Source organism: Indicator indicator, chromosome 3 (assembly GCF_027791375.1).
Source record: "Indicator indicator isolate 239-I01 chromosome 3, UM_Iind_1.1, whole genome shotgun sequence".
Taxonomy (NCBI): Eukaryota; Metazoa; Chordata; class Aves; order Piciformes; family Indicatoridae; genus Indicator; species Indicator indicator.
In genome coordinates this window covers 35,458,817-35,485,948 of record NC_072012.1, presented here as the reverse complement: position 1 = coordinate 35,485,948, position 27,132 = coordinate 35,458,817, and the positions used below count along the sequence as shown (strand labels likewise).

Below are 27,132 nucleotides of genomic sequence, written 5' to 3'. Positions count from 1 at the left end.
TTTGTAAAATTTATTTAACACTTTGTAGATATGCTTACCAACACTGAGGAAAAAAACCTCACTCAATGCTTTGTCTGGAATAACATTTCATTCAGTGAAATTCTGTCGTGTTACACAGTTCTCATTTACAAAACCCAAAAGCATTTGTGTATGTGGGTGAATAGTAAGAGGCCTGCAGCTGTAGCCTTCAATCTCTTCAGGGTGGAAACAGCACACCTTTTCTGCTGTGAAGTTACATCCTGAAAGCTACATGATGTTATTGAAATCAAAGCCTTACATATTTAAAACAAGGGTAGCACTGGAGCTTTAAGTAAAAACAATTAAATGAAAATTTGGAAAAAAAAAACAACTTATGAGCACTGGCTCATTACAGCAGATTATCAGCTCCAATGTTGGAACAAAAATACTGAGTTATTTTACATTGTTCCTTGTGTGGTTATGTACTACACAAAATCTTAGGAAAAAAAATCACAGAAAAATTACAAAGCTTTACTGCAAAAGAAATTAATGCAAGAAAATGGTGGGTTTAAGTACTTGAGAGATATGAAGCATTACTCCTCCACATTCTGCTAAGGAGCAACAGCTGTACTTCATTTTAACTTGATGTGCTTCAGAACTCATATTCATATAGGTATTTAATGATCCAAACATAATGGTCCTATATAGTATAATTACTTATAGGAAGGCTCAACTTCGTATGTAATCTTTTAAAAAAAAGATGCTTCAGTGGAAGATTTGCTTTGGTTCTAACAAGGAAAATGCTTTGGAGGGGTTGGAGACTATTGACCATTGATCTTGAGCACAGCTGACAATCAAATAATGTTATTCCTTCTTGGCAGACTCGTTGTTTCTTCCTCCTTTGCAGTACAGCCAATACAAGGAGAACAAGTAGAGTGCAAGACAAACCATGAAATCATAGTGGTAGAGTGCCGCAGCAAATAGAAGAAAGAGTAAGAAATAAAATATTTTGCGAGCAATATGTTTCAAACTTGGAAGTTCGCTTGGTGTCTTCAGTGCTTCACTCTTCCTGTTAGAAATATCTGCAGAATCGGAAATGTGATGGCTTTCCTTCTGTGAGTCATCAAGCCAGTTTAATGTTTTCCCCTCAGCTATTAAACAGTGAGATTGAGAGTCTGTCCCTCCAACTTCTTCAGTAAGCTTACTAATTAAAACCTCTGGCCTCAATGGTTTCTCTTGTTTGAACTCTGCTTGATGGAAACATTGACCTATATTCCTTCCTCTTCCTTCTCTAGAAATTGCTATGTCTGAAGTGGAAGGCACTTCGTTTTTTTCAGGAGAGAGGTTTTTATTAATACGTGTGATTTCATTTGTTAGACTTAAATTGTATCCTGAGTCAGCAGCAACCTTGTCAATGACTTTGAATTCATAGTTTCTATACAGATGCTCCATACTTCCCGCCACAGTGGACCCTTCAGACGATACCACCAAAGAGCTTTTGTAATGGTAACTGGGCACAGCATTTGTATGAGAAGGTGGTATTTTTGCTTCAGCTTTAGTATGTAAATAGGAAAGTGTGCCAACATGACTTTTTTCCCTACAGAGCTCTTCTGCCTCCTCACTGTAGAGATCTTTCTGGGAACATTTAGATACTTCTGAATATAAACTCTGCTCAGAACCTTCTTTCTTTCCTGCGGCAAAAGCCTTTACTTCTTCTCTGGCAGGAGAAATGTTGCCGATGTCTGGTTGTGCTTTGGCACGTTTTCCCCTGCTATTGCATATAGACATCGTTTCTCCTTGCAGTGTTTCAGGTACACTTGCATTATAAATATCTAAAACTGATTCCTTTTCAAATTCGGTGTCGTATAATACACCCACTGTGTTGAGTTGACAAAGAGCATAATGTGAACCATCATTTCTCCCTTCATGTGTATCAAACGCTGTTTCCTTTTCCTCTGTGGACCTGTCACTTAGCACAGTCTCTTGAGGTAGCTTAGCAATTACTCTTTTTTCACTGGCAGACATTTTTTCTGGAGCACTTTCTGATGTTGTTTTAATTATATAAGCTGTACCTGCCTCTGCTTCATCTGTAATACTGTGCTCAGAGACAGAAGACGTTTTACAACTCTCTGGCTCCTGGCAGATAAACAGCTCCTTTGTGGAAGCCATGCTCTGAGGCCCTGTGTTCCCACTCTCTCCCCACCGAACCTCTCCACCCATTTCTTGCCAACGCTGCTCCGTGGGGTTTGCTTCGCTTTCCTTTCCTATCAGTCTTCCTTTATTTGTGTTGTCTGAGTTCCTTCTGTCTCTTAACTTCATGAATTCTCTGTGTTCTCCAGTGTCTCCAGATCTTCTTTCATCTCCTGAAGAGGATGCCAGGGGATCTGCCCATGCAAGCTTGGGTGCCTGCTTGTTGTCTTCAGCTGACAGAGGCATTGTGTTCAGTGCTTTGTCTGAGTGTTTTCTATGTGACTTGAAAGGCCTGGGTGCTTCTTCCTCTCCAATTAGTGCTAAGTCTGCTACTTCAATTACTTTCTTCTCCTTTCCTGCATCAGTGCTAGAGTTGTTTCCTGACATTTCACCAACTTGGGTTTTTTTAGCATATAGGCTTTTTGTGGAATCTATTGAGATATCTGCATGTGCAAAAGTGTCAGCATATAAATCTCCTTTCAAATGTACCCGAACTTTGCTTTCAATCATTTTGATTTTTCCTTCATTTTTGTCAGCATCTGACAACAATGAATCCAGCATTTGGTGAGACATTTGCAGTGCCTGGTGCTCTGGAGCTGGATTAGCATTGCCATCCAGCGTCCCTGCTATGCCTGCATTTAATTGCATGGATTCATCATGCACTGGAGACATGGTTTCTGGTCTCATTTCACAGGCCCCTTCCAAGTTATCCTCACTGATGAATAGCCTCTCCATCCTCTTGCTTCCTGAGGCACTATCTGTTTCACCTTTTGAAATATCTGTGTGGTTCCCTCCTTGTCGGCTTGAGTCAGTAGCCATATCGATAGCCTCACTCTGATTTCTCCCAGGAACATATTTTGCCAAAAAAAGGCTTTCACTGGTACCAGTGCATTCCAAAGACCACTTCTGGCTGTTTATTGAGGCAGTAGTGACTTCCTTCCCCAATGACTGACTATTATAATCACTCAGGGAATACTTAACTTTATCTTTTAATTCTCCTCCTATCTCTTGTGAAGTGTTTTCAGATGAGGAACTGATATGCACAGGATGGAAGTGACTGCTTCTTTCTATACAGGTTAGCTTTTTCTCCAATCTTTCATTTTCACTTGGAAAATTAACTGGTTCTGTTGTGTATAAATTCCTTTCATCTGTGGAAGAGATACCTCTAGCTCCTGTGAAGTGCTGGTTTAGCTGAAACAATAGAATAGAAAAGAATGATCAAAAAGCACTTTGCAAAAATATGCCAAATTAAGGAGGCAGGATTTCATTGTGAAAGTTTTGTTTTCAGTAACAAAGCTTTTATGAAAACATGTTCCAAACCATTTGCAAAATTTGCATTGTATGTATTTTTTAACATAGGTAATGAGCTTTATGATGGTGCTGAAAGGAGCAGGAAATAAAATAACATTCAGAACCCTCTCTCTTTATTCATGAATTCAGTAAGCTGCTAGTGCATTTTATACAAATTAAATCTGAAGAGAATATTCCCTTAAAGGGAGGCTAATTCATTCTCTATACATTAGATTCTAGGTTTGGAGAGAGCGAGGCTTGGGGTGAAGGGAGAGGATTGGTGCTTAAATGAGGGCATTGATACAGTACATCAAAGCCTGGTAATGTACAGTATTGCCCAGTAAAACAAAGACACATTTCACACTGACAAATACTGTAAGGATTATCTGTGCTTCATTTCTCTCAGGGACCATTTTACAGGCTTCAAACCAGACTGTTTTTAGACAACCTGGTAAGACATGAGTTGGAAATGAGATTAGTGAAGTAAAAGGCCAGAAACTAATCACTCTCCTTCCTACCTCCCAAATATCATATTGTATTATTCAGCTATGCCTACTTGTCATTGCACTCTCTTCTCACTTTAGCATAGTCACACTGGTAGCACTAGCTGATCAATTAGAGGCTAGCTTCTTGGGCACCCCTTTATGCATTTGCACTTGCTGTAGATACCCCCATTACCGTTTCTCTTATTAATATGTTTTCTGCAAAGCCTCTGCAAACTATTAATAGTAAAACGTCACTCAAAGAAAAGTGAGGGAGCTAATGTCTCTGCAAATTCTGTTTTAATGACCCTCTGCCAACCAGTGCTCAAGTGTATTTGAGTTCTTCGGTGATGCCAACTGTCAGGATTTAACAGTGAGATGCCTGTGTTTTTTTCCCCTCCTCATAACTGACATTTGCATGATCTCAATAATTATATGCAAATCTTACGATTTCCCCTTCTTCTCACATAAGGCTCATGTTACTTGTCAACTGCACAGCTGTCTTGTGAGCCAATGCCTGTGCATTTCAAAGATTTGGTTGTATTTCCATCTATTATATGCCTTCATTGTTTAATTCATTAAAGAGCGCACAGTGCAAATTAACATCTAAATTATAGCTCCCCCTTCATTTATTGTATGGACAATCCTGGAAATTGGTAAACAAACGGTTATATTTGATCCTGCTTTTTATAACAGGGTGGACTGAAAACAACAAGGGATTTTATAGGTCTTCCTTTTTTGTGTTTCACCATACAAGGTGGGGGGGAAATAAAGAGAGAGAAAAGGAAACTTTCAGGCAGTGAAAGGTCCCAAAATAGGCAACAATTTTCAGCTTTCTTTAAGTAAAAGATAAGAAAAAAATACATTCAAATAAGAGAAATTTATTCTCCCTCTGTCAATAAGGGAAAAAAAATGATTCTCGTCTTGCTCTCCTGTCTGATTCAGCATTCACATTTTCACAGGTGATAGCTGTTATAATCTATGATTATGAATCTATGGACCCAAATGATATGAGCTGAGAACAGACACTGAGAATAATAGATTGCTGTGCGTGTCTCATTTATTGCCATTTTTCTTTCATACTGAAAAATGCAAGCCAAACCACACACACATGCACACACACAAATCCAAATAGATTGAATGTTCACCAAGTGTGAAATTTATTATAGAAAATTTAATGTCAAATACTGATATAGAAAAATCTGCTAATATAAATATATATATTTATTTTATTCATGTAGCATTTTACACAGTTATCCTTTGAAAACCCCCAAAAGCAAACAATACCATAAATGTGATATTTTAAAAAATATAAAGCAGTTATTTAAGAATATTCCCATCCTAGAGACTAGGAGGGGAGATTTTTTTAAATGCCACTCTTCTAATTCCTTCAAACTGTCATTTAAAGCCTCTGGTAAAGAAGTAAATGGAAGAAGTCATTAATTTAAGATCAGAAAAAGTTGATGCACTATGCTGAAATCAAAGCACCTTCTATTGTTGAATCAGTTAGAGATTCAATGAAAGTACAGACCAAGGCTTTACATTTGTAAATTAGTACATCAGTCAGCTCTGTTAAAAGGGGGCATTTCAACAGCTTTGAAGCGTAAATGGATTCAAATCATTTAATACGGTAGATATAATTGTATCACACTTACCAGCAACTCTAATTCTTTTTCATCATCTTCATGATCACCCTGGTTGTATTCTGCGTTTTTATCTTTTATGTTTTCATTAGCTGGTTTGGTGTTTTTGTCTTCTGCTTGTGAATAAACAATCTTTGGGACATTTTTGCCTGAAGAGTTAACAAAAACATATCTGAAAATTTTCCATGAGGTTGTTTATTGTGCTGGGGTTTTTTTATTCAATATGTGCAGTAAGGAAGAACTAATTAAACCAAGTGTTGTACCTGAAGTCCTTGAATTATTCCATGTGTCTTCAACAGATGTTGCCAACGTTTCTTCTTTGCTGTTAAACAAAAAGAAACTTTCTGTGTTAGTCTGAAAAAATTACTGCTCCAATTCCTCTCAGACTCAGCTATGAAGACTGCCAGCTAATTACACAAAATTCTGAATGCTGCTTGAAATTCTGAAAAAACAACAGCTTTATAAAATGTAGCTTTTTTGAGTGACCTGATATTAAGTCTTGGTCAAAGAAAGAATTGGCCAAGAAAATTAAAATGTCTTGACCTACAGATTACATTGCAAACCCGATGGGTTTTCCCAAGCCTTTTCTGAGAAAGCAATACAAAGGTGATTAGATGAGTCAGTGATAGGAGAGTGTAACTTCAGGGTCAGGCAAGGGGCTAGAAGGATATATGTCTTCAGGAGATCAGCTTCCCTCTTGCTTATATTTTCCAAATATATTTGTATGTATACAGAGATTGCTGGGAAAATGCGTCTTTCTTACCTGAAATAAATCAAAAGATTCTCCCTGTGTGTATACAGTATAAATCCTGTTGCTAAGCTATGCCTGGCCAGCAGGAACGAATTCTGCTTTGCTTCAGCCACTGCAGTTTTTGCTGTTGCTTTGCTAGCTGTGAAAACAAAGGTTAGGTACAACATGACAAACACCTACAAAGAGAGGTACAGTGCCTGCAGTCCTCATCAATATCAATGCACAGTGATAGCAGTTCGAATTACATGCCTATAAGGATGCAACCTTTAGTGGAAGGTGGGGGGGGGGGAAGGTAAAAAGAATGTCACATGTAAAACATAAGTTATTATATCATTCCTGATGAATTCTCTATGAGAAGCAAGTTTTTTTTTTTGCTGCATGTTTAAATTTATGTATTTTTCAACCAGTCGTCCACCTCTGTTACTGAAAATTACTTTCTAATTTTCAAATATTAATCTTTTCCTCTTCTATTTTCTCCTAGAGTCTTTCATTTGAATTGATATAACATTAACTTTGCCACCTAAATGTTTAATTCAGAAGGAGGATGCTAAATTTATACTCTGTTAAAAGAATCTAGACATCGACTGTCACCAATATTCTTTAATCCAGCCTTTACAAGGATTGTCAGACTAAAGTAGAAGATCTTGCCAGTCTTGCATCTGATCTCTGACACTGGCCACCATCAAATACTTCAGGGGAAAATGTGAAGTTCTTGTAGGAAAACTCCTGGAGAAATTTGCACTGCCCTATTAGATTTCCTCTTCGCCTTTTGCTGTTAGGAGCTCTCCTTAAAGCACAAAATTTAACACTCTCAACAGTTCCTTTTCACCATTAATTGCAATAATGCTGAATATTCTTACTATCCATATGAATGTCATGTCATTCTTGAATTCTGGTACATGCATAGCCTCTGCACATTTCTTGTTCTACTCACACCAGCTTGTGCTTTCCCTTGCTAGCAGTTAATAAAATCTGCATTTCATCCTGAAAAGGATGGCAGAGCCAGGCCCTTATTTTCAGTAGACCTGTGGGTTTTTAAGGTAAATCATTACTGCTTATTATTTATACATCATTGTTCTCCTTTTTTTTACACTGTTCAAATGCTTGTCTTAGTGTTACCTTTTGTATCCAATTTTATTCTGCCCTTTTGTTTTTTCTCCTACCTATATCCACAAGCCTAGATGCTGTGTATGCTGGGGCTCAACCATGACACAAATGCACTAAATCATTTAGAGGGTAGTGTATCTGCAAAAGCCACAAATTAAGAGCCAAGACATGTATAACACATGAGCTGAGCCAGTCACCATAAAATAATGATCCCCAAACTATATGGACACACCTTTAGCCAGTAGGGAAAAAAAGGATTAAAAAAAAAAAAAAAAAAAAAAAAGAAGTGTCTCAAAGGTTTTCTTTGAATGTAGTTGGCTACCTGCAGCATTCAGCTATGTGGATGCAACTCTCAAGGGGTAATGACTTTGCTGCTAGAAGCCCTCATCTACCTCTTAAAAGCATGGAGTTCATGGAGCTATGAGCTGTTGATGCTCATATCTAATGTAATAGGCAACTAGAGCTCACATCCAAGAGGCAGGGGCACTTTCAGCTTCTACAATAGCCTAGATGAGATCAGAAACCACAATGCACACACATCCAAAAAGTGTTCAACTTACCAGGATTTAGACCATTTTAAGAGAAACTGGAGGGCAAATCTGCCCACTGCTCTTGAAGGTGGATGTACAAACAGACCTTTACTCTTTATCTTACTCTTCAATCTTTGGAGAAAATAGAAACTGGAGTCTGTCTCCTGTTCCCTGTATTCCCTATCCAGTGATTATTTTGGGGTTTGATTACCAACTTTTCAGTATAAAATATAGGCACAGTCTTTGAATAAGGGCGATCAGGAGGAGTGCCTAATTTATGAACATTTAAATCATGAATGTATCAAGCTGTATGCTTATGGATATGTGCCAGTATAGGGTTTACCTTATCTAATCTTAGTTTTCTAAGCACCTGGGCTCAGGAAGTCATGTACATCACCCTTATCATCAGCAGTGAGAGATTAACACTTTGGAAGGGAGATTCATTCCTTCTGTCATGGGCATCATGAGTGACTCAGAGCAACATATCCTTCAGAGGAGTTTCTTTACCTCTAGAATAGACTGGCCTTAGGCTGGAACCATGTTTTAGATAACTGACATTAGCTAAGTGAATCTCACTTTGTAACTCTAAAATCAAACTGAAATGTAGCTGTTGAATTTTAGTGACTGGGGCTGAAACACAAATTGTGTGACCTGAGCCCCTCAGTTTTGCTTTTGTGATTAAGTTGTACAGGTCTAGTTGGTAGGATTGAGAGGACTGAAAATTTGATGAACGTTATTTGAAGTAGTTCAGAAGTTCCAAAGTTATGTGGAATTTTCATCCCAGAGAAAAAAAATATTACACTTGAACCCTAAAGATCTGAGAAGTAAACAGACAAAGTGTAAGTGATGAGAAAAAAAAAAAAAATTCTTTGACATCAGAGAGAGTTGGTATAAAATAAGATGTATTGAGGCTTTTGAATTAGTCTTTTTAAGTTAAACAGGAACTTTTTAGAAGTGTGGTTTGATCAAGATTTCAGATAATTTATGCATAACTTCACAGTCAAAAGGGTTCTAAATTTCTGCCAGAGTGTTAGTGGGGCAAAATCTTATAGGACAAGAGATTTAGAAAATAATATTATTTTGTCCAGTCTGGGGGCAGAACTTGGTATTTAAATATGTTGCAATTAAGAGGAGAAGATAATCTCCAGTCCAAAATTCTGAGAGACCAAACAGTGGAAATCACACATTGGTTTAAAATCTTTTCTATTAAAATCTATCACATTGGTCCTGATATTACTGTAACTGTATCAGAAGAGTAAGAAAATAACACCTATATTTAGGACAAGTAAGACAATTAGTGTCAGTGCAACTACAGCATCAGGTATCTTCAAAAAGTTTTCACAATAGATTTAGAACAAAGCTTAAATGGGAATAAATATAGATAAATGGAAAATGACATTAAAATGCCAGATTCACCTGATAATATCTGTCTTTGATAAGATTACTATATTTCCCTTGCCTAAAAATCGGTTATCTAATCTACCTGGACTTCATTAACACATTTGTTGTGCAGCCACATGGGAAATTTATTAATTAAATTGGAGAAGAGGGAGATGCATACCAGCACTGGGTTATGGGAAAGGGGCTTAGTGCCAAGTGGTGCCCCATGAGCTGGGCTACATGGAGCTGGCAGACATCACTGGGGAATTGGAGACGACCTGTTGTGTAATCAGGCTTACTCAGTCATGTTATTACAGACCAAGGCACAAAAAGTCAAAGTTAAATTAAATCTACTGAAGATAGGAAGCTGAGAGACGTTGCCAACACAGAAGAGGATTGAGAGAAATGGGTGGCCTGAAGGATCATAATAATAGATAAGGCATGAAATTCTACATTATGAAGTGCCAGGATATACATTTAGTGACCAGAAAAAGTTTCTGCCACAAAATGGGGGCTCAAAAATTGGAAGAAACCTGTGAACAAGAAAAATCTGAGTTTGTTTTTGATAGAAAACATTTCCAAGCCACCAATGGGAGCAGGTCATGACAAGGAAAACAGATTTTCACAGTAATGTGTTGGATAAAGTATTTCCAGAAAGATTTCTGAAAAAATACTTATGGCATGGCATAAGGCACTAATAAGAACATTTGTATATATGTTCAAGGAAGATTCAAATTGGAACAGGAGCAGAAGAGGACTACAGCATCAAAAGTCCTTATTAACCAAGCAGATAAACTGAGTATTTCTATTTTCAGTCTAGCAAATTATATCTTGGAGGAGAAATAAATGCCAGCTATTAATATAGCAAATGGGTAAATATGGAAAAGACAGAACTTATATTAAGCAGCAAGACTTAATGTGTTAATAGAAAGAGTTCAGGAAAGTATTTGTTGTGGAAACTTAAAAGAACATTCTTAATCATTAGAAAAGTATGTCCCATAATTTTTCAGCACCAGACACAAGAAACTGAGAAGGTCTCAACATGAAAACATGGATATATTTTTGTGAACAGGATTATGTAACACATTTCCCAAGGTATAAGACTTCATAGTCCCATAGTGCCAGTCCAGCCCTACTTCAAGTGCTCCTATGTAGCTCCTATTTCAAATGCTCCTACACAGCTATATGCCCTGAGAGTTATGCTTTTGGAAGTACACATTTCATTATGGAAGAGTAGGTACTTTGCTCTGGTCTGAAATAGGGTTGGGACTATAGCCAGGAGCTATTAACCTCTTCACCACTGGTAAGATATTTATAGCTTGTTATGGTTTTAATTTACACACCAATATTTCACAGAAGTCGTGTCGGTATGTATGTATAACCTGCAGCACTGTTCACTTTTTTGTGTGTTATATCCACTTATGACAGATCTTAATATCTAAATCACAAGATATTTATGCTACAGATTGCAGGTAAAGCCTGAAATTTTTGGAGAACAGAGTATAGAAAGATGAAAGTATACCTTCAACAAATTAATGTAACTTGAACAATTTTACACTGCCTCAAATTAAAAAACAAAACAAAACAAAAAAACAAACAAACAAAAAATATTATTTAGTCTGAAATTAAAAGAGCCACGGGAACATTAAAGTATTTAGAACGTATATTTCTCAAATATATTTATTCAAATATTGTAAGGAAAAAAAAAAGGTTTTCAATACAATTTTATTTAAAAATCCAGATAGGCTTAGGATCTCACAGAATCTTTCATGTTTCTTTTAACTTTGTGGTGGGTTTGAAACCAAAACAATCTTCTAGCATGAAGTCAGTGTGAAGCTCAAATGTCCTAATGAAAACAGCTGGCAAGATTAAAATTGCTAACCAACCAGTATTTCTGTTTTAATTTCAGGTTAGATTTCTAAATCTAAGGGGAGCCTAATACAGCAGCAACCTTCAATACAACCAGTGCTTTTGAATCTAGCCAGCCTTGCTGAAGAATGATGCCAATGGGATGCAAACAATATATGAGAACCTTGAAAAGTAGTTAAATGTGTCAGCATTGACAGTTTTACTGAGAGGAGGAAAAAGCAGATTAATGTAGAAATCCTGAACAGAACTTAAGCCCACAGACCTGGGGAGAGCCAGGGCATGCAGAGAGCGAAGGGCTGGCAGTTTGTTTTGGTTATTTTTATATCACTAGCAGCAGATGTCATGTCAAAAGGATGTAGAGAAGGAAATAGTTACCATTTAGTTAAGAAAATCCCAGCAGTAATAAAAATATTTTTTTTTTAAAGTTGCATGCAAATTGGAAGCAGAAAACCTGTAAAACATGTGGAAGAGTTAAGTTAAAAGAATTTTGAGGAGAAACTAAATAAAGGATTTCCCACAGTAACTCTGAACCTCAGTAGTATCATGTGAAATGGCATTCAAAACTCATAGCCATACAATGAAAATTAATTTCTTAGGAAGAAGGAATTGTGGAAAGCAAAAGGAAAGAATGTATATGGTTGAAGTTCTAAACAGAGCTTTAAAACTTTGTTAAATTGCAAGACACAATTATGAAGAAGAGAATAATTGGACACTTTTTATTAACTAACATAATGCTTCCTTAACTTACTCTGCTTATACTGGTCTTTAAATACCAGTGGCACAGGGAAGAAAATATTAGCAAAAGCAATTCACTGAGAGAAGAAAATGTATTAGGGGAAAAAACTTGGTGCTGTAAAAAAAAAAAAAATAATAGTTAAAAACATAAACTTGATTCTGATCTCATTATCACAATGAGATTACCACTGGAGATACATCCCACCCACCCTATGGGATGTACATTCAAACTGCATCCTGGGATCTCTGTCTCTGTATGACTCATGGACTCATGAAGGGCATCTAGGAGCCACCAAGAATCCCAGTATGTGGATCTCCAAAGAGCAGACTTTGACTTCTGTTGCAATGGTGTCTCTTGTAGCTAATTCTGTTCTATCTCTCTCACTGAATATATGAACTAAAAATTTAACAAGTAAAGATAAATTCATCCCTTGCCTCCATAAGGCTCAGTCCAAAACTCACTATAGGCACAAGTCTCCTGATGATATACAATGATGCCTGTGTCATCAACTCTTGAAGTTATAGTCTTCTAACACAACCACTCCACAATTTCTTATCACACGTGGTTCCAGCATCATGTAAATATTAGTCTCAAGCCCTGCTGCTGACAGAGAATTCACAGTCCTGCTCTGGAACAGGAGGTGCAACCTTGGCTGGAACATTTGTGCTTCCTGGAGCCTCACCTCATTGTGCCTCAGCACAAGACAAGGTCTGTAAATTGGCATGGAGATGACAAGGAGGTTGAGGATTATCTACCTGTACATTGGCGTAAGAAAGCATATACCTGGAGAATTTCTAACATGGAAGACTGTGCCTGCTGGAGGAGTAATTGAAAGGCTACAAAATGTCTGCAGCACAGCTTCATGTAGTGGGACATCTTTATGTGCAACACCTATGTGTTGTGGAGAGAAGCCATTAAGTAAGTGCTCAGCTTCCCAGGAGCAGTCATATACCATGCACAGAAACTCCAGTGCTGAGCAGTGCCTGACAGACAGATTGGTATGCAGTGGGTTCTGGCCTCTGCCAGACATCTACCTGCAAGCTGTGCCTACTACCCAGGCTTTGAGCTCCCTGTGGCTAAAGATGAGAGCCTTGATAAAGCTAAGGAATTAAATCACTGTTATTGTAGGAATTTGTGCTTATTTCTGATTTGTTTACCTGTACATTTTGTCTAAATGAAGGCAGAATATTATTTTTATGAACAGTATGCTTTTATTTGGAATTGACACTAATGAATGCAAGGCCCTTTTCCCCTCTTGTTTGTACCATCAAATTAATTAGCTCTATTGTGACATCAGTATTTTTCTCAAGCAGTTCAAGGCTTGAGCATTTTCCTTTCTTTTTCTAAAGGGCATCTTCAGTGCCCTTTATCTACCATAAGAATCATGCATCACTTGCATTTTTCACAACTAATGCTGTTTATTATAAAAACTGATTGTGATGTGAAGATTGTTATACTGTGTGGCAAATTGCCCAAACAATTACTGTAAATGTATGAGCCATAAACCGTACTGCCAAGGACACTGGTAGGTTAGCTTCTATAAAAGAAACAATTAGAGTCTGAGGTGAAAATAATAGAGATGAGATGACAGTTATTGAAAAGGCAGAACATCCAGTTTAATGTTGTAAATATAGGTTTGTGGATTACACTGATGGTTTTAAAGTGTTCATGGCTTATTGAATGGAATAGAATATTACATACTTTAGAATGGAACCATAATTATTATTCCTTTTTAATTGTGATGTCTGATGCATTTGTGAGCAGTTGTTGAGAACATCCTCACATTATACTGATTCTAGTTCTAAATTATCATCCTGCTCCAAGGGCTTGGGGTTTTTTTATTTTTTTTAGCATTTTTGTTGTTCAGGGTCTGTTCTGAACAAAGTATTTTCTCTTGAGGAACTTAGAGTGCTTAGAGGGTTACAGAAATAATTATTTCGGTTTCAGCCTACACACTTCACTGCTTTAAATCATCATTAGAAGTTTTATCCCTCAGCAGCTCCTGCTGAGACTGTTTTAAACTCCTAGAAACCATTAGAAAAGAATAGCTTATCTTTATAACAACTTGTATATAACGGTATTGATAAGTATTTGATACAAAATAAAGGAATACAATTTTTTTTCTTAGAAATCATCCAAACAGAGAGAAAGGGTTGGATTTTTTTTGTTGTTGTCTTTTGTTTTGTTTTTGTGTGATTACTCAAGAATTTCAATAATTCAACCCAGATTTCCAGTATATAAAAATTAGGATGCATGAAAAAACTGCATGCACCTTACAAAAAGACGATAGACTGTGGTAGGTATGAGGAAAATACAAGAAAAGTGATGTTACTGCATGAGAAAATTAAATGATCCTCTACTCTTTTCAGATAGGGCATAAGGATAAAATCCAATTAAATAAAATTCAAATATTAGACCCTTGGGAGAGTACTGAACAGAGCACAGAATTGTGATTGGTCAAGAGACAGAGGTGCTGAGTACATAAAATCAGAACTGGGCTTGCAAGAAAACAACAAAGCAAGCAGCAGAGCAAAGACAGCAACCAGCAAAAGGCAATCAATGTCAACACTGCAGCGTGTGTGAGCTCTGAAGTACCAAATCCATTAATGGAGTGAGGAAGCAGTAAAGTGGCTTTGAAAGAAAGTTGCAAGGAAACTAAGTACTTAACTGTACCACCTTTCAGGGAAATGCTCCAAGTCGCTTTCAGGCTTTTACATACTGTTAAGAGAAGCTGATCTTAATGCTAGGTAGAGGCATCACAGCTGTGTTGGAAACTGATGGCGCCAGGCTGAAGACCATGGCAGTGCTGGGAAGCAGATCTCAAGAGGCAGCGGGGTTGTGGGCTTGGGCAGCTGGCTGTGTCCTCAGGCAGAAATAACTCCCTGCTACAAAACCTCGAGGTGGAGACCTGGGAACTAGGCCCTTGGTACAACAGAAACCAACAGCTGCACAAATTACAGACTGAGTAAGACCACTAAGAGTTGTGCGAGCGCAGCGTGGAACATTGCAATTCACGCTGACAATGAAGCAGAGGTGACTGAAGCTCAGAGAGCACCATTCCTCAGGTCTGGGCTCCTAATTCACACATCTGAATTTCTACCTGAAAATATGGCCAGTTCCTACCTAGGAGTGCTTCAGCTTCAGATCATAGAATCATAGAATGGTCTGGATTAGAAGGGACCTCCAAAGGTCGTCCTTTTGGAGATGTGGAGTTATGTGTGTCTGAACCACAACATTGCTATTATATGTCATTTATATGTGGCAGTATTGTAGCCTTCTTTTTATTTTTTTCAATTATTCGATTATTTTTTTCAAGAGCTATTTTAAAAAAGAGAAGCATAACAGAAAAATAGTTTAATTTAAACAATGAAGAAAATAATAATTCAAATTACATTGTTGTATTCCGAACTGATTGAGACCACACAGGAAAAGATTCAGAAATTAAAGCAAAAACTACAAAGAAAATCAACAGCCATATTGATTAGCTATGTGAATATTTAGTTGAAATTACTGAATCATATTTTGAAATATAATGCCATTACAAGTGATCCTATTAGAATTAATCTGTGCATAAAATCAGAGTCCTTATTACAAATATAGACAAGACTGTTTTCCCTATATGACCCTCAACTACCAGTGGCGTTAGAGAAAGCTCAGCTTAGTTCTCGGTAAATAGGTGGCACTAAACAGAGGACTGACACTAATTAACTCCCTGGTTGATAGTCAGGAAATGGAGAATAGAGGCATGGAGATGGAGTGACCATCATTAGAGTGGTAGGTAAGGAAATTTGCATACTGGAATGGCAATGGAGGCTTGAGCTGCAGCTACCGTTCTGAAAGTATGCTATGAATAGAACTGCACTATCAGGCAACTCAATCTGGCAACCTTCACAAGCATTTTGCATGAAAATACAGCCACAAAAACATCCATTTAAACATTTGGAATCCGAAGAAAATAATATTAAACTGTGGTAGTTCCCCATGAAATATCTTTCAGTTTTGGTCATTTCATCTAAGAAAATGAGCTGACAGGAGAAGAGAAGAAAAGGTGGTCATGCAAAAGGACAATAAAGGACTGCTACTAGCTGCTAAACAAGGAGAAATTGGAAAGAAAGTTTGAAAAAGTGAAGTGCAAAAAAAGATGCTTAGAATAAGCAGTATATAGTATTATGTTTAATAGTATCGAGGGGGACAATTGATCATGAGAGCAGCTGTCAGGGAATTTGAGTGTTTTTTCTGAAAAGATAATTCCCGGTAGGGTTCAGACAATGTTTGTAATAAACCTATTTTTATTAAGATTATTGGATTGGTGCTATCCAGGGGATTATATTTTCCAATTACTAATATTTTCATTTTTCAGTCTTAGTTTATGATTGAAGCAGGGACATAGGTGGCACAGAAGAAAAAGCATTGGCCTGGTTTGAGATGAGAATAATCATAGCCTCAAAGCAAACAGAGTCCCAAGAAATTAGTCTTTATTTTCTAGCTCATTAAAAAAAGATCTTGGGTTTTAATGGCAAAACATTTGTACTTTTTTTTTTTAATATATAGATATATATCAGTCCATTTGAATATTTTAGTGGCATAACTCTGAACCAGGAGCCCAACATCAGTTTGTTGCTGGGCTCAAACCTTTAATATAGATCTGTCTATCCTCAAATCTTATAACTGTAGATATGAAGCCTACAGAAAAACCCATGTATAATAAGCTGATTACACTTCAAATTAAGCTACAGCAATTATGCACAGGAAGATGCAACTTTTATTAGATCCTTTCACAGCTCTGTTGTGATTATTGTGCTTATTACGACATCCACATTAAAATGTTGAAAAGAAACCAGTTCAGAGTCTTGCTACACCATAAATTGGTCAGAAAGTTGCCTAAGTCCTTCAAAAATAGAGAATTTATTTAAGAAAAATTGCCCTGGACAGGATTGGAAGATCTACTGACAATTCCATTGTGAATTAGTAACACAGGACGTTACTACTGGGGTGCCTATGTTGTGGGCCAAGCTGCTGAAGAGGAAGAAAGGATGAGTCAGGAGTCAAGTTTCCTGAGAGCCAGGCTTGATGTAAGATCAGAGGATATGCTTCTTAGGTTGCTATTTTGCCTGAAAGGGGCATGATCAAATATCAAAATGGTATTGTAGAAAGCAGCTGGGGATAGAGCCCCTCTGTTCTTCTCTTGCTTCTTTCTCCCACTGTTTTAAAAGATTGGGGAAGAAAAAAGTAAACACCAGCAAGAAGTGGTGCACTTCTCTCAATTTGTGTCTATTTTGGATACATTTGAAAAGAAATGACCTTACCCTGTGTGACACCAGGTACTTTCCTGGATCTCACACTGAAAAAAAGTAGAGAAGGAACAGTCCCATACTAACATGTCAGAGGAGCGTAATTTCCTAGGGCTTGACTAGCCTAAGTCACGTATAGCGAGGCATGCATGCAAGAAGGTGAGAGGTGTCTTAGAGACACTGTAGACAGATAGATGGCAGTCAGGTGAGACTAAGACACAGATACTACCCCTGGGGAAGAGAACAGAGAGGATGATCACAAAAAGTGTTAGCCAGTTGCTCTTGAGAGATGACTATGATATAAAACTTGGAAAGTAATTGCAAACAAGTATTTTAAGAGGATAAAATTCCTAGGTGTTATCATGAGAAGAATAAAATTTATAAACTTTTTATTTTTTTTCTACATGCTGTCTCACTACCCTATGTTAAGAAGGCAGCCATGTGAAAGGTATCAATACTTCTATCAAGTAAGACCTGGAATATAACATAGAAGATACAAGTGAAGATCTACTAGGGTAGATAAGGAAAAAGAAAGGATAGAAAGCTCCCCAACCCTCTACCAGATCATGAAGTGATCCAGATTTGAACATCTTATGCTTATCATGCAGCAGCCATAAACATTATTGCAGGAACAGTAATTATGCATCAATACAAAATGTGAATGCAAGTTAAGAAAAACCTGCACGCTTTTCTTAATTCACGTTCGTGTAGCTCAGTGCTCTTCAGTGCTCTTTAGGACTGCTATTTGTAACCAGCAGAAATAAATCTTTAGGTTTACTGTCAGAGTGTCAGCTGTTTTCATAGATCAAGAAGAAAATGGAGAGACAGTAAGGAAATCAACCATCCCCCATTATGCTTTGGCATATCAATTAATATATTCTTGTGTCTCACTGAAGGCCTAGGGATCAAATAGCCGCTTCTAACATGCTTCCCTAGTGTTTTAAAGGTCTTATCTCTTCCTTAGCCCTAAATAAGAGACTTCATTTAACTTGTAAAGTATTTATTTGGACCATTTATTCTACTTCTCATAAACTGAGTAGATAATCCACATTTTATCTTAAAAATATGATGGGCATTTGGTTCTCTGGACTTACACTGTAACTGAATCAATTGTTTCAATTTCAGAGCTGAAGTGCTGTGTCTGGACCATGGCTTAAAGTTCGTAATCAGAATAAACAGCTCAAATGACACTGGTAGTGAGTGCATTGATTAAATATGACTCCAGTGCTCTGAGTTAATGTTTCACTGACTTCAAATATCACTTCAAGACTAACACTTAGCAAAGTCAAGGTGAATATAATGGAATAATTCTTTTTCCATATGAACACTTATGAGCTGCAATGCCTGAACTGTGGACAGAAGACAGAGCACTGCAATGGCGATTACCAGCATGGTTCAATTTGCAAAAGAGATATTTCCCTAAACAAAAGTGTCATTGAGCAACAGAATAGAGGAATTCATTTAGCAGTATATTTCTGTTTCATAGAATGGTTTGGGTTGAAAGAGACCTTAAAGACCTTTATCTTCAATTCCCATGCCATGGGCAGGCATACCTCCTACTAGACTATATTACTCAAGGACTCATCCAACCTGGCTTTGAATGCTTTCAGAGCTGGAGATTTCACAGCTTCTCTGGGCAATGCGTTCAAGTGCTTCACCACCTTCTTGGTAATTTTTTTCCTAATGTCTAATCTGAAGTCTAATTTGGGTGAAGGTCTTTAACCAGTGTAGAAATAAGATCTGGTCCTGTAATTGTTAACATTCGATGTCAATTTTATACATGTAGAGTTCTGCAAAGTTAAGTGAGACTCCTGGTGGTGTTCATTAAATTATTTATTGTGCCTATTTCAGGGTCAAGCCAGTGGCTGCATTAAAGAGTTTTAAGAGTCTGTTGTAAGAGTGTAACAGTATTGGCATATTTAAATAAACCAATGAAATTGTAGCAACTGAAATAAAAAACAAACAAAAAAAACCCCCAAGCTTGCAAGTATAAAGCCAAGCAAAATGCATATAAAATTACTAGTGCTTATTCATCACAAAATTGAGAAATTTTACCCAGCATCACTTTTGCATTGTTTCATGCAGACAGGAGAAGAGCTTTAGAGCAAACAGTATTTTCCATACATTAGAGCACAAAGTCCTGTTCTGTAACCCTGATGAGAGCAGTTTCTAAGGTAGATCATGGAAATGATTGAGAAACCACCAATGCTAATAAGATCCAGAATAAATACCGTGTTAAGATTGCCAATAAAGCAATGTGCTATTTTCATATGTTGCTACGTAAAAGTTTAAAAGCTTCCTTTAATATTTCCACTGCATAAATGGATGGCATATGGACAGCAGAGTTCACAATCACCAAACGCAAGAATGAGATATTTTTTTAGTCTTCAGGTACTCTGCGATTAGGAGACCTGAAGTATGGTTAGCAGGTTTCTATTTGTTCTGTGCATGTCATTCTTATCCATAACTTCCATCTGTTTCATCAGCATTTCTGTGACAGCATTCAAAGCCTGACACTGTTAACTTAGATATCTGTCTTTCAGGTCTTTAACGTATTTCACAATTCAAATAATAAGAAGTATACTCAGATTTTGCAATACTCTGATTAGTCGATCAAAGAAAAGACCATTGAGTGTAGTTCCTGGACAAGTAAGATTTGGCTGGGTAGAACATTTTTCAAGTGGCTTAGCTTAGCTTATTTTAAATTATGTTGGAGAGTAATTGTAGAGTTATGATTAAAAAGCATTCCTAATACTCAGCCCCAGTTTCACAGTTTGATTTTACACCACTTGTCTGAATAATATACTTTAGATCACCTTGAATAATTGTCCTGTGTCCCTCATAATCATGGTCTTCAAGTACTTGAACAAGTCTTATTTTGGTGCCAGTGCTACCTACTTCTATGACTGTCAAAGACTGGCAGTGACCAGGAAGCAAGAGAAGGGCTAAGAATACTAGGTCAGGTTGAGCAGCAGAGGAGTGCTGCTTTTAGTTGGTTCCCTGTGAATGGATAGCTTTTCTAGCAGCTGCTCTCCTGAAAAAAACAGTGACTGCAGTCACTCCCTAATAATAGCAATAAACTTAAGTCAAATCCCATGTCTGTATGCTGATCAAGGTGCAACTTGTGACTTGCAATGCCAGAAACAACCTTGAGATTAAAAAGCAGTACACAAAGAAGACGTGTGTTTTAACACCTTTTCTGCTCTCCTGTTCCCTTTTCAATTATGATGTGCAATAATCAAAAGAACAAGGATTAAAAGGGAACATAATTTAAATGCCATATTTTAAATGGGCCAGCTGGGAATAATACAGTTTCTCCTCATAGCAAAGCTATTTCCAAACATCTTCCTCAAAAGTCTGATTTCTTTAATCGCACCATGGGTTTGTGGGAAATGCTGAGGGGAGCTGATGCAGCACTGCATTTCTTGGGGCAGTCAGGCACCAGTCTGCCATCTGCCTGGGGAAGACTGACTGAGCACAGTGCAGTCCTGCCAGGCTGGATCTTCAGTAATTTACTTCTTTTGTCTCCCACCAGAAAGGGGATAAAACAGTAGCTGCAGACGGGAGAGTACTCATGCACAGAAAATATTTTCTCGCTGGCAATTGCTTTAAGACCATTCAGTATTTATGCTTCTGAAATTGTCACTGGCAGCCCATAGACCCAGCTTTAATCTCTCGCACATTGTACATTAAGCAGCTCTTGTATGAGATACTGCCCTATTTTGTCTTCTGTTTTAAAGTAGCATCACAGAAGGAAGTGAATTGATGCACTACTGTACAAAGAAAGGGACTGTCTGGCAATCATGAATAAACCCCCACAGAACCAACATTAGTTCAGAGCAATATACTTGTGAGCTTGGGGACATAAGAGGGGGATAACTCTAACAATTATAATAAAGATACTAACTTCCCCCTTCCTTGTCAAAGGAATAATAAGAATTTTTTAAAAATAATACTTAAATAAACATTTTACCCTTTTGTAAAAAATTTACCATACTTAACAAGCGTTTTCCTTGTGTTTCTGCCACTGCTGCTCTCCTGGCATATGGCAAACCAGGACCAAGCTCAGAAATGGAGCATGGCCTCAACAGTGACAAGGACAGTGAGAAAACTGTTTTTCAGGTTGTTATCACCTAGCCATGCAGCATGATCTACAGGAGTTTGCCTCATGCAGCACACAACCAGTCCCTGTCTGATCAGACCGATGCATGAGTTTAGGGTCCACAACAAAATCATGTAGTCCGAATCTGAGGACCAGGAGAAATTTGTGTTCAGAATCATTATCCATGTCCCAAAAGCACAAGAATCAAACAAAAAAGATAAAAGAGTGGAGCTGATGTAAGTAATTTACATTTTCCTAATGTGTAGATATATTTATATATATGATAGGAATCGAGCTTCTTTACTGATAGAAGCCCTCTCTCATCCAGTGTCAGCCTTAAAATTTTAGGTTTTTTTCCCCCAAAGTATATTTATGAGTATGTATAAGCTAAATGCACACTTTCAGAGAGATTAAAACACAGATTTCAGATAGATTAAAACAAGAGGAAATGGCCTTAAGTTGCACCAGGGGAGGTTTGGATCGAATATTGGGAAAAAATTATTTACTTAAAGAATGATCGGGCATTAAAATAGGCTTCCCAGGGTGGAGTCACCGTTCCTGGAAATGTGCCAAATACACATAGACATGGCAATGTGGGACAAGGTTTAATGGCCATGGTATTGTTAGGTTGATGGTTGGACTCAATGACCTTAGGGGTCTTCCAATCAAAGCAATTCTATGACTTTACAAACTAATTAGTCCAAATGTTGGGGTTTTTGTCAAGCTATATTTCATGCCTGTGAATAATGTCAAGATTTCTGAAAAACACAAATATTGTTGAAGTATATGCTGAAAATAATTTTTCCTTGTAAAAATGAAGCTAGAAGCAAATATTTTATGGAACTTTAAGAGAATAATATTTGTTTAGGCCTACATGTAGAAGCAAAATCAAGTGAAATATGGAATAAATAAGCAGGATTTTAAATTATGCGGTTCTGAACATCAATCTGGACAACTCTCAGCATTAATTATTCCATACAGTTCTGCTTTTCACTATTGCTTTTTCTGAGTTGCAACTTTTGAGACTGAAGTCCATTTTTACTTTATTCCTTTATAAAGGTGTCAGAGGCCACCCCACTGGCCTCATTCACACAACCTTGTCCTGATTCATAGTCTTATAGGTAACACGATACTGTTATATTGCATTTCCTCTGTAATTTAATCTAAAAGTGCATGATATTCTTTTCACTTAACTAATGTAACTAGCCCTCACTAATGATATTTAGTGAGCCACACGAGTACACCCAAGTGAGATCAGACTCACTGCTTAAAAAAGCATAATTCTTTAAGAGCTCTATTTTACAATTAAAGAGTTAAATTTTAAGAAAAAAAAATTAATACATTAGAGCCAAGATTTAAAAAAAAAAAAAGTTGCAACAAGTTTCTAAATTTGAAGGCTTATCTAAATGTCCTGTTAAAATATCCATGCTATAAGGAAATCTTTAATTTGATGTCCATATTGTGGGCAGAGATGGCAATTTTCCTTATCTGTGTATTTACGTAGGTAAAATGTCATTAATTCTGTAGGTATCTGTTTGCATTGCTGCAACTCCAAAAACAAGCTACTTATGGTCTAGGACCCCTGCTTTGCTAAATGTTCTATAAATATCCAGCACATTGTACATAAATGCTGCAGAGTTCATCATCTGAACATAAAGCAAGAAATGAGAAAGAGACAAGCTGGTGGAGTAGATAAAAAAACAGGCAGCACTGTTTAACATGATATGAAGGAGTCGTAGCACAGCAGCAGCTTCACTTTGCCAATTTTGGGGGGGTTTGTTTTTCTTGTGCTTTTTTCTAGACATCAAAGCAAAGGAGTTTTAATGAGGGTCTGAAGGAGAATAATGAGGTACTTTTGCAGATGTCTGCAGGGTGTTCCTCCTTACTCAAAGGGGCAACATGTACAAAGACACTTTGAAAAACAAGTGAGCAAAGGAGGTTGGCATCTTAGTTCTTTCAAAATGAAAGGCCCTGATGCTGACCCCATTTACACTGGTGAAAGCTGTAATTCCTGTGAAGTCAATGAAGTCCCTGTGGCATAAAATTGGTCCTGGATTACAATCTGCCAGAATCGTCATTCAGAAGCCTCGGCGACCACTGAAACCATATTCCAAAAATATTGTCGGCTCATTTTTACATTTACTCTAAGGTCTGTTTACTTCTTTCTGCCACAAAAGCAGGTCTTGAAAGTGCACAATAGGTAACTGCCAATCGTGTAACACATCTTAATGTAAGCAAGAATCTGACCCCTTTGTTTTTAATATTGAAAACATACATGTGTTTATGTTTACATATATATACCTCTGCAGCCTGATATAGAGGGACACAACTTTACACTCTGATTAGAGACCAGGTAATTTTATATTAAAGACTAGACATGTTATTTCCTTTCTCATTTTTAAAAATACTTCTCTGACAGACTTACATGCTATACATGTAGCATATAGTGTAAGAGAGAGTCCCCGGGAAATAACGCTTCTACAGCTTATGCTAGCACTAGTCATGTCATACAAGACTTCAGGAAATTAAACTCCTAGGATTCATTTGACTTTAGATACCAAATTGGATCTAAATTTGCAGGTCAGACCTGAAAGCGTCTGGAAGCCCAGTGTTCACTAAATTAAGGCTCAGCTCTCTGTGTTCATCATCTGCTCTATGTGGGCTACGTGAACCCAGGCTGACATTACACTGCCCGCACATGCCTGGGGTATTTGATATCATGGCCCTTCTGCAGGAGATCTCAGGCTATCTTATTTACTCAGGAGGGGTCATGTGACATTTCTTGAAGGACAGAAACTACGTACAGAATCAGGCACAAACGTCAGCATCCACATGGCAGGTGAAGGCATTGTTTGCTCTGTTCTGACATTGCCAGGATGTTCACCCATGGAAGCACCATCATGGTGGTCCCATAGCTGACCTAAGAGACAGTTAGCAGGAGAGCCTTGTGAACTGCCTATGAACCATGCCTTGTGTTAGCCTCAGGACTGCTCTTTCACCATGGTGTTGATGCAAACATTAAGCTATGTTGCCTACCTCTCCTCACAGAGCTGGCATTGAATGAGGGCTGGCAGATGCTCTCAGCACACGGTCTGGGTTTTGGAAAGGGAGATTCTGCACAAGAAAAGTTCTAGCTTTCTCCTTTCTCCTTAATCTCCCACCACTGCTATGGCTTTGCTTCCACTTCCCCATAAGTGCAGTCCAGTGGAAGACACCAAAGAAATCAAACACCGCTGACTTTGGAAAGAGTTAAATAACTCAACATCAATTCATTTCTGGGATCTAAATATTGTAGGGAATGCTGAAGGTAAGGTATAGATTAAGTTCTGGAGAACTGCAGTTGATTTATACCAAATTTGGTGAGAAAAATATTGAGAATAGATTTGCACTAGCAGCTGTTTTTTTCTTACAGAAAAGAGTGAAAAACTGAGTGGGAAGCCAAAAGTTCCTGTTCCTAAGTGTCTCTTTTTATGTGGGGTTAAGTTGTAAGTCAACTACTGCCAGTTCATAATTAACATAGTACTTGCCCACATTTAATTAGAATAATATATGAGAGTCTGTATCTCTTTTTTCTTTACTATATTGCCAATTCTGTCACATAAATTATTATTCATTTCACCATTTATGAAAGAGAAGCATCAACAACTGGCAGGAAAACAGTAGTTGTTGCCCTAATATACAACTCGTGGAAGAGCCCAAACACTTGCAGAAAAGTTTGTATCAGATATTCTAATTGCAATAGAATCCTTCCCTGAATTATCAGCTTCCTTGAACCACCAGTGCCATTTCTGTATAGAATGAACTATGAAATAATAATCTGAAAACCCAGGATTTGCTTTATTTTAAGTTTTGCTTGACTTACCACGGAAGCGGATGTGAAGTGTTTCAACTGTACAACTACCTCAGTCTGGAGCAAAGCTGTCACTGATGCCACCTCAAGTTATATCTTACGGAGACCAAAATCGGTACAGAGCCTATAAATTATAGACCTTCACACTACTTTTCAAATGGGCGTCATGTATGTCATATATTAAAACTATGATCCCATCCAATCTGTCTGCAGAAAGTGATTGGCTGATATATAGAAGAGCTTTACCAAAACAAACAAACAAACAAAACAAAACAGGCATTTGCCCAATTTAGCATGAAAAACAAACAATAGAAGAAAACAGTATGGGCATTCTTAGCTCCAGGAAACATACTTTAGAAAATTGGAATTAGCCAGGAATTATACTGTAAATGACTGAAAGTTAAAGTCTAACCTCACCTGTTTTGTGTCATCTTTAAGCAGCCTTTAAGTTGTCTATCAGTAGCCTCTGCATGTGCTTTATTATCCACCGTGGGTACAGTTTCTTTCTTGTGACAAATCAGTGTGTAATTTTCATTGTTGTTGTTTGCCCAGAAGGTACCGACCGATGTCTCATAGCGTATACAGAACTCCACCTTAGCTCCGTCTTTCTGGTAAGGAGGCACCAAAGAAATCTTAAAGCAGAACTGATCGGTTTCATTACCACAAGAATTAGGCAAGAACTCTGCAAGGATATCATAATAACTGAGCCAGTTATTCAGTGTCATTCGAACATACACCATTTTTTCAAAGGATACATTGAGGACTCGTATAATACCATTCATACAGGTAATCCCAGGCAGGAACATGACAGACTCCAATTGTACTTTCTGCTCTCGCACTTTCTGCAAAAGTTCTTCTTGTGAAGCAGGTAATGTAAACAATTGAGAGAAAAAATATTCCTCTTGAGGGAAAACTTCATCTTCTATGTAATTGTTTTGTCCTATATTTGGAATTTCCCAGGTATCAAATTCTTTAACAGACACAAGATCAAACCCAAATGCATCAGCAAATGAAACTTTTCTTGCTATGGTGGTGGGGGCTTCTGCCTCCTCTTCCTCTGAAGAAGCAGAATTCCTCCTTCGGGGGCGTGGAGAGAAGCGATGTTTAATATCAGATTTAATATCTTCATCCTCTGAAGAGAAATCATTTACAGTGGGGACTTCTAATAAGTTAGCCTGACTAGGTCCTTCAAAAGACTCCATTGGGCTCTCTGATATAAACTGAAAGAGAACTCTATTAGTAGCAGCTGATATTTGAGACACTGGTTTAAAACAAGGATTAATATTACAGTTGACATTGCAAAAGGGAGTCAGGCCTATTAATAGATGCTATGGAGTGTAAACTATGTTGGCCTGTTCTCCATCTGACAGTATTAAGTGTTATAATTTCAAAGATACATTTCAAATATTACATTCACTATTTTATGTGGCTCTACATGCTAAGAAGAGGAGTTACTAACCTCTAATTAGGGTGTATGCTTCAACAAGTAAACAGTTTATATATTGTAAATTATCGCTGCATATATCTTCAGGGACATTTTTTTACAATGTCTTCAGATGTGAAAGTGTAATGTCATATTCTGCCCTTGCTTCATTCCATGGTAACTCAGTGGGCCAGATCTTAGGACAGTGCAAATATTTTAGCAAATGTATATACAGTTACACCAAAGCAAGCAAAGTTATACATATGAGAAGTGCATTTTAACACAGTGAAAAAAAATGTAAAGAAAAGTAGTATCTTTTGTTCTCTGTACTTTCAAAACAGTGTCCAAACAAGACCTACTTGAGACAACAGAGTAATTATTTCCATTCACACAATTTTAGGACATCTTAATGGGATAACCTACCTAATCACGTCTTTTCTAAAGCTTCATCTTCATACTGGTTTTGAACACATCAAATGCAAATGCTAAATCAAGACAAATGGTTTCCAGGTGTCCTTAAACACTATTTA

General features: G+C 37.4%; 1 protein-coding gene across 1 annotated transcript; it reads right to left on the bottom strand.

Annotated features, from left to right (window-relative positions):
- On the bottom strand, window positions 1-26,381 carry PPP1R3A (protein phosphatase 1 regulatory subunit 3A). Its single transcript, XM_054399705.1, has 4 exons — window positions 25,597-26,381; window positions 5,827-5,885; window positions 5,576-5,712; window positions 1-3,339 (listed from the first exon to the last, which is right to left on the bottom strand). The coding sequence occupies exons 1-4, from the start codon at window positions 26,379-26,381 to the stop codon at window positions 823-825; spliced, it is 3,498 nt and encodes a 1,165-aa protein (XP_054255680.1). The 3' UTR covers window positions 1-822.
- Between the last annotated feature and the right edge of the window lie 751 nt (window positions 26,382-27,132).